This window comes from Trypanosoma grayi (assembly GCF_000691245.1).
Source record: "Trypanosoma grayi strain ANR4 Tgr_765_V1, whole genome shotgun sequence".
NCBI lineage: Eukaryota > Euglenozoa > Kinetoplastea > Trypanosomatida > Trypanosomatidae > Trypanosoma > Trypanosoma grayi.
Window position 1 is genome coordinate 1 of NW_008826384.1, and position 8,299 is coordinate 8,299.

General features: G+C 55.1%; 4 protein-coding genes across 4 annotated transcripts; all 4 read left to right on the forward strand.

The window, feature by feature from the left end:
• Positions 1-712: 712 nt before the first annotated feature.
• On the forward strand, positions 713-2,380 carry DQ04_07651000 (katanin; the record flags this gene model as incomplete). Its single annotated transcript, XM_009315252.1, has 1 exon — positions 713-2,380. One exon carries the CDS (start codon positions 713-715, stop codon positions 2,378-2,380), a length of 1,668 nt encoding a protein of 555 aa, XP_009313527.1.
• A 386-nt stretch (positions 2,381-2,766) lies between these two features.
• Positions 2,767-5,436, forward strand: DQ04_07651010 (hypothetical protein; the record flags this gene model as incomplete). Its single annotated transcript, XM_009315253.1, has 1 exon — positions 2,767-5,436. One exon carries the CDS (start codon positions 2,767-2,769, stop codon positions 5,434-5,436), a length of 2,670 nt encoding a protein of 889 aa, XP_009313528.1.
• A 441-nt stretch (positions 5,437-5,877) lies between these two features.
• On the forward strand, positions 5,878-7,773 carry DQ04_07651020 (hypothetical protein; the record flags this gene model as incomplete). The annotated part of the gene is made up of 1 exon (XM_009315254.1): positions 5,878-7,773. The coding sequence occupies one exon, from the start codon at positions 5,878-5,880 to the stop codon at positions 7,771-7,773; it is 1,896 nt and encodes a 631-aa protein (XP_009313529.1).
• Positions 7,774-7,906: 133 nt separating this feature from the next.
• Positions 7,907-8,299, forward strand: DQ04_07651030 (saccharopine dehydrogenase; the record flags this gene model as incomplete). Its single annotated transcript, XM_009315255.1, has 1 exon — positions 7,907-8,299. A coding segment is annotated over one exon (393 nt), but the record flags the coding sequence as incomplete, so codon positions are not given.

The following is an 8,299-nucleotide window of genomic DNA, read 5'->3' on the forward strand; positions in this document are numbered from 1 at the left end:
CACACACACACACACACACACAACAAGAAAAAAAGGCATACGAGGCACAAACATACTCAACTCCCAGTCACTGCAAGAAAGAAAGACGGAAAAAAATAATAATAAGTAAGCAATGAAAATGAACTGAATAAATGAAGGGAACACAAACAAAAAAAAACGGTGGGAAATTGAGGACTGAAAAAGCAAAAGAACAACGGTTTCGGAAGAACAGAATGAATGGAGTTTGCTTTATTGTTGCTTGTGTGTGTGTGTGTGTGTGCCACATGGTGGTTACGCTTGGTTTGTTGGGAGCCTCCTGCTCAGTTGTGAGTCCCGGGTCAGGAGTTTGTTTCCTTCGTGGTGCAAAAACAAACGTGTATACCCTCGTTCTCAACGTGTTTCTTCATGGTTGCCTGCCGTATTTGCAACCGTGGCACCCCTCTGTCTCTCTTACATTCTCATCTTGCTATGTATGTATTTGTCTCTCTGTGTGTTGGTGTGAATGGGAGTGCGACTCGAGCGGCCACAAACTGTATCCGTCTCTCGCGCTGCTTTCTTCTCTCTTTGAATGAAAAAAGGAGTTGGGAGGTGAGTCGGTGAGTAAAGAATACACTATTGCAACCTGGGCTGTATATTGTGCTATGCGAACTGTGGTGGTTCTCTCTTGTTCCCTCCTTGTCTTTTATTTTTGTTTTTATTTTTTGCCTTCATTTGCTCGTGTGCAGCGGAGAGGATGAGCGGTCCATTAGTGGGGGTGGCCATTAACGACAAGTCTGCCAGGTTGGCGCGGCGTTACGCCCTTGAGTCCAACTATGACGTTGCGGTGGCCTTCTACACGGGGCTCGACAAGGATTTTGAGGTGTACATGGAGTGCTGCGAAGACGCTTCTGAGCGGGCCCGCTGGGCTCTCCTGCGTGAGAAGATCGCCGAGGAGTGCTCTCTCGTACGCTCCATCCAGGAGGAGCTCAAGGCGCTAGTGAACCCGGTGGAGGCGGCGCGGCTGGAACGTGCGCAGCAGGGTGACAGCGGCGTGGCGCAAGTGTCGCCGCCCAGGCCTCGCGTGGCACGTGACTCGTATCCAGGACGTGCAGCAACGACACGGCCCGCGCGCCCCACCGGTTTCCGAGCAACCAACACGGCTACCTCGGCCTCGCCCCCGCCGGCCCTTCACCGCGCCGCAGAGAGTGCCGGGGCGCTCAACCAGGTGCTATATGGAGATAAAGATCGATTTGGCCCTCCAGAGGGGCCAGCTATCAAGCCGCAGCCGCGGCCAGGTGGAGTGTCCAAGCCATCACAACGCCACAGCTCCCCTGCTTTTCGCAGGGGTGCACCTGCAGGGGGTGCATTGACAAAGCCGTCCTCTCCTCTTAGTAACGCCAAGGCTAAGGTGGTCACGCGGCGTGCAGAGAAACCCGCGGACGGTGGCGGACGTCGTCAGGGAACGCGGACCACTGTCCCGCGTTTTGCTCCACGCAGTGGAGAAGAAGAGTTAGTCTCACTCATCGAGGCGGACATGCACGTTGGCCCAACGTCCTTGTCGTGGGCTGATATTGCTGGGCTAGAAGAGGCCAAAGGGCTACTTGAGGAGGCTGTTGTCTACCCGGTGCTGATGCCGGATTACTATCAGGGAATCCGGCGACCATGGAAGGGGGTTCTCCTGTACGGGCCACCTGGGACGGGAAAAACAATGCTCGCTAAGGCGGTCGCGTCGGAGTGCAACACAACTTTCTTCAATATCTCACCCGCTACCTTAACCAGTAAGTGGCGCGGTGATAGCGAGAAACTTATCCGGATTCTTTTTGAGATGGCACGACATTACGCACCGAGTACCATATTTATTGACGAAATTGATTCCCTGTGTGGGCAGCGGGGAGATGGGGGCGAGCATGAGGCCTCGCGCCGTGCGAAAGGGACGTTACTAGCCCAGATGGATGGTGTTGGTGTTGATCCTGGAAAGATAGTCATGGTTTTGGGCGCCACAAATCATCCGTGGTCTATCGACGAGGCGATGCGTCGCCGATTGGAGAAACGTATATACATTCCTCTTCCAGATTTCAACGATCGTGTGGAGCTCTTCCGCATCAACACCCAATCGCTGAAGTTGTCTTCCGACGTGGACTTTAAACGCCTGTCGACGATGCTGGAGGGTAGACACTACAGTTGTGCCGACATTACAAATCTAGTGCGTGACGCGGCGATGATGACGATGCGGCGCTTCAGGGAGGAAATGGACAAGTCAGAGCTCAAACGACGCGCGGCAGAAATTGGCAAGCTGGTGGCAGACCAGCCAACGACTATGAATGACTTCCTGAGTGCTGTGAAGAATGTGCCGAGCAGCGTCAACGTGGAGCAGATCGTGAAGTTCGAGAAGTGGAAGAAAGAGTTCGAGACAAACGTGTAGAAATGCTCATTAGAGGTAAATGGTTCGTCGGGGTCGCGAACGAGTACAAGAGAGGAGAGAGAGAGAACAAGGAGAAAAGACCAAGTTTTGGGCTGCTCTTTGTGCTGTCAGGTACTCGTAATGGCTTTTATGTTGTTGTAGTTGCTGTTGCTTTTAAAAGGGGATTGTCTCTCTTTAACTCAATCTCTCGTCGGTGTCGTCCTAGACTAGAACAGCGGATTGTAGGGGCGGCGCGCGGACGTTGGTCTGATTTGTCTCATTCGGCGCGGCCGACAAGCGAAAACTCCTGCACGCGTACCAATAACACACAGAAGAAACCAAGGAGAAGGAAACAAAGATTTTTGTTTAAAAAAGAAGGGGTGAAGCCAAAAGGAAAAAAACAAAAAATGTCCGACCACCGTGGCGCAGGGCGCACGGAGCATGATGGGAAGGAGAACCGAAGGCGGCGTCAGAGGAGCGAACCAACGTGCACAAGTTCGGGCGGCTGGCAGATCGCGTCGAACAGTCGCTGCCTTGCTTGTGGGCGACTCGCGGCCATGTGCGACTGCCGCACAACTAGAATGGACCCACAGCTCAAGCGACAGAAGCTTGACAGCTTCCTCCTCAACACACCGTACGTGCGGTGCAAGCAGCTCAAGGCACTTGACGACGCAGGTCGGGAAGAGTCGCGACACCGCCGTCGGCTGGTGGAGCAGTGGGGCGATGAGCTCGAGGCGATGGCGTACGCGGCCCTCACACAGCAGCGTCTCCTCTGCCTGGCTCTCGAGGAAACAGCAGAGCGAGAGGCTCTGACAGCTGTGGAGCGGAAGGGGAGGGCTGAGATGATGGTTTTCTTGGACCGCTACGTTGTTCTGTTTGCCGTGGTTAGGCACGAGCGGGAAGAGCGATTACGGTTGTGCGCATCAGCGCAGCGAGAAGCAAAGATGCTTCTAGCTTGGCACACCGCGGTATTCGAGCTGATCAGCCTTCACAGCCGCGAGTGTGCCTTTCGTGACGCGCTTGTCAATCACGAGGCAGCGGCAAGATCAGCGCTGACAAGCCTTAATGTGGAACTCCTCAATGTGATAGACAGCAACGAACGGGAGCGTCGCGCTGTCTACGGGGAGTATTGGGGGCAACGGGAGCAGCTTGTGGCGAAATGGATTGGTGGAGTTGAAGCCATTCAGAGTGACATTTCAATGAGCGTGAGTCGGATTGGGCGGATGATGCAGGAGAGGCTCCGGCTGTTCGAGTTGTGCGAGGGGCACGCGTCCAATATCGATGAGGAGGAGAAGACGACCAGGCAGCATCTGTATGGCATCGCGGTCGAGGAGGGCTGCCTTGTGATGGAGAGGCTCCGGTTGTGTGAGCAACAGTTGGAGGCCGTGGCGCAACAAGAGGCTGCAGCACGTGCTGCCATTCTGCAGGACACCGCCGACGCCTACAACACATTGTTCCTGGACTTCAGGCGCGAAGGGGAAAAGGCTCTGGAGGTGGAAGAGATCAAATGCCAAGAGAGGGAGATGGAGCTTCTCGAGGCCATACGCCACCTGCAAAGTATTACAATGGAAGAGGCGGCCGCCTTTGCATCACTAAAGGCTCAGGAGCACCGCGAAAAGGACCTACGATACCAGTGGATGCTGCAGAAGGAAGGGCAGTGCTGTGAACTTGAGCAGGCTTCGCTCCACCAAGCGCAGCTGTTGTTTGATGAAGAGGCCGCATCTCGCCACGCACTGTTGAGTGCGATGCAAGATGAAGAAGTCGGGATTGCTGCGTGGCTGCAGCATAAGGCACGAAAACTACGGGAACTCGTGGAAACCGCTGTAGGTCAGAAGGGCGACATACGCCTGCAGGAGCACGAGGAGCGCTTTGCATTGGTATCGCACAAAGCAGAGGACGAGGATGCCGTGCGGCGCTGGATCGAGCAAAAAGAAATCGTACGGCAATCTGTTATAGCAGAAGAAGCTGAGCACCGTCTCAATGGACTGGAGATGGAGCGCGCCGCACGAGGAGAAATCGCATGGCACTTTGATGCACGACTGGAAGGCTGTCGCTCTCTGGTTCAGGAACGGATTGCAGCACAGGCAACGTTCCAGCTCAAGGCCCTAGCCTTCCTCGAGGGAATCACGGTGCAGGAGACAACAGCAAGGCTCCTGCTACAACGTGCAGCCCACGATGACGAGGAGCGAGCCCTGCAGGAGGAAGCCCACCGCCAAGTGCTCGACGTGCTCAATGCAGAGACGGAACACCGAAGCCACATGGTGCAGCAAGAAGTGCGCCACCGCGAGAGCATTGTCACACAGATGCTCCTGCAAAAGAGTTTCTTCGCAAAGGAGGCACAAGAGCTTCTCAATGCACGGCTTTGTGAGGTCGTTGCGGCAGAAGAAGGCCAGCGCCACCTCCTCCTGCATCTTATAGGGGGGGAAGCAGAGCGCCTTTGTCTTGATGGAAGGCGTTCCTTTGAAGAGGCCCAGCAACGAGAGCGAGGACGTGTGCGCGAGGAGTTGAACCGGCGTAAAGTTGCACTAGCAGAGGACGCGCGCCTGTACTGCGAAGACGAAGAGCTCACGTTCAGTCACAGTGATGCGGCTCACCACCAGCACCAGAAATGCACCGCGGCACAGGATCCTTTGTTTGATGAGTCGTGCCGCTTGCAGCGCCAACTCATCGCTGCTGAGCTGGGCGTGGACGAGAAGGACGTCGCGGTGCTCACTCCTACAGCCGTGGCGTTTCTCGTCAATATTGTCGACCTCATCACTCGGAAGGATTCGCACACCGCTGCGGAGCTGCGACGAGCGGAGGCGGCAGAAAAGGAGGTAGAACGAAAGGTAGAGCTGCAGCGGCGGCAGCTGTCGAGCGCGAAGGAGCGGTTGGAAGAGTTAAAAGGGAAACTACAACGTGACGCCGCTGAGCACGAGAGGCACGTGGCGATGCACCGTGACACGCGGCAGAAGGATGAGGCGCAGCTGGAGCGTGAGCGAGCGCGTCTCCAGGCAAAGGTGGAAGAGCTGCGCAAGATGCACAGCAGCGTCTCTGGTATGCGGGAGGCGATTCACAACCAGTACCAAAAACGGTGAGGAATTTGAGGGGAGGGTGGGGGCGATTCTTTCAAATGAGTGTGCATACAGAGAGAAGCCGCTTGACATGGGTCCTCCTCATCTATTCATCCTTCACTACAGAGTGGGTTTTTCGAGTTTTGTCGATTTGTGTGTGTGTGTGTGTGTGTGTGTGTATTCGTTGGATTCCAAATAGATTTCTAGATGCTCTTCAGTTATAGGGAGCGAGATAACTCTCCCTGGTGTCCATCGCGGGTCTTTCGCTACACCGTGCAGGATGCAACAACTGATATATCAGTTTGTTTTTCGATATTGTACCCTCTCCATCATATGTCTTGGTCCCGCCCTGACGAGCGGCAGGCGACTCTGCTATCTGTCAGCCCACGCACCGACATTAATCGGTTCTTGTTTTTTATTTGTTTTCATCCCGTTGTTTCTACGTGGGGCAAAAAAAAGGCGGCGATGCACATGGAAAAGGAAATCACAGTGGCGCAGCTGCGCCAGTGCAGTCTGGCGGTCACACTACCAGCGAATCTCAGTGCTTTTACCGTGGAGATACTGTATGAGCTGCTGGTGGCGGGACTGGTGCGCCTCGCAAAGACTGGCAATGAGGGTTTTGAACAGCAGCTGCCGGCACATCTGACAGTGAGCGACACCGTCACACGCCTCCGCCTCTTGAGTGCGTTGACGGTGCAACTACAGGCTTCGGGCTGTGACTTCATCCGGCACGAACACTTGATGTACCCGTCGGAGCGCAGTACCAAAATGGTTCTCAGATGGCTCGTGACGCAGTTGCACCGCACCGCCATAACCGAGAGCGCTGATGGTAAGGAATGGCTTAAGTTGTCGCCTGTGAGGCAGGTGCTTGGCTCATTTCAGTCTTTTCTGCATCGTTGCACTCAGAATAGTGATTACAGCGATCATGATGCGTGGCCACGTGGCAGCGCTCCCATAGCGACGGTGTGGCTCCCGTTCTGCACCGTAAGTGTTGTAGGACGGCGCGCCGACAGAATTCATGCCTCGTGCTGGTGGCAAATCCGCTGCGGCTATAAGACCATGCAGGACTTCCCCTGTGCGCCCTCCGAGACGGCAGGGCAGCCGCGCTGGGGAGAAGTTCTTCTTAATTCCTTTCAGGAGGCCAACGCTATTGAGCGCACGCGCGAGAAGGACTTCGCTCACCGCTGCCTGACGGAGGCACTCATGTCGAGGGGTCATATGAGCGCCGGCGGCAACGTCCGGCGTAGACCGTTACGGCGTCCAAACAGGGTTTTGGCTGCGCCGGCACCGCAGCGGAAATTAAAGGTCTCCTCCCTCGCAGTTGATTCCTTCTTCTACAACCCGTCGGAGGAAGGTGGGATGCAGCAGAGCATTCTGGAGACCCTGGTGAATTCAGAGGCCACGGCGGCAATAGAAGATACGGCCACTCTCCAGAAGGCAATCGTGGAGACTGAAGAAGGCATTGGCAGCACAGAGGCTCTGGCTGCGCATGATGAGGATGCCATTCTTCAGGACTACTCCGAGGCCAAGGAAGGGCTGCGGCAGTGCAAGAGTAGGCTTGCTGACCTTGCTGCTCAGAAAACGCAGTGCGACATGGACTTGGCGACGCTCATGGCCACTTACGAGCGACAGCAAGCCGAGCGAAGGCGCCAAAAAGAGGACGCCCAGCGGCTTGAGGAAGTTCTGGCGCTGATGGACACCCAAGAGGAGAGCGAAGCACAGATACGCCGTGAAATTGCAGAGTTGGGGACAGAACGCGAGCGTCACAGAGACAAGGTGCAAGCAAAGTTGCAAAAGGTGGAGAAGAAACGTGAGGAGTTGGTGGAGGAGCTCCGCCTGGTGGGGGGTGATCGCGAGGAACAGCTGGCCCAGATGCGCCGCGCTGTAAAGCGGCTCAAAAGGCAAATAGACGAAAAACAACGTGATGTGCAGGAATGGAAGGCTGCCGCCTCGTTGCGTACAGAGTGTATCGATAGGTCGCACTTTCTTCGCTATATATATGATATGACATCAAACCTGTGCAAGCAGCAGACGCAGGTTGCCGCAGTTACACGCGACACAGCCGATTGCAACGATTGTATTGAAGAACTGGAAAGACGCCTTAAGTCATCTTTCGCCAGGCGCGAACATGACGTGTACAGAAAGGCAGCCTCTTCCCAGGGTGACAGTGTGTTTCACCAGTTTCACAAGAGCCTTCTCGATATGCGTGATGGCTACCGGGGACTTATTCGTGCAATAGCGGAACGCGGGGAGCTGCAGTTGGAACTTAACCGCTTGGAGGAACGCTTGGCGAATCTCAAAGCCGAGGTCGAAGCCTGTGACACAACAAAGTTGGAAGCCGACTTGGCGGAGTTGACTTAAAATATATTTTGCTTTAGTATTCTTAACCGCCCGTGCGGCGGCGACGTGTGTTTTTCTTGTGCCAACTCATTGTAGCGGACTTGAGAGACGCAAGAATAGAAAGACCAAGGCGTTCTGATCTTTGCCATGAGTAATGCTGCACTCATCCAACACATGTATACAACTGTTTTTCTCCACCTTTCACATATTGTGGGGTGCAGGTTCCATTTTTTTTTTTTGTATTGCTTTACCGAAGAAGCCAATGTCAAGGGAACTAGCTGTGGTTGTGCTTGGGGCCACCGGCTACACGGGCCAGCTGGTCTGCGAGTATCTCGCGGGTCTGGGTCGCAGTGTCGTCGGTCCTTGGGCGATTGCAGGCCGCAGCGAAGCGAAACTCAACAAGCTGAGGAGCGAACTGGGTGGGAACGTCTCCGTTCTCGCCGCAGACTTCAGCGACGCCAGCTCTCTGGACAATGTCTGCTCCCGCACCAGCGTGCTCATTTCTTGTGCCGGCCCCTTTACGCAGGTGGGGATGCCTGTTGTGGAG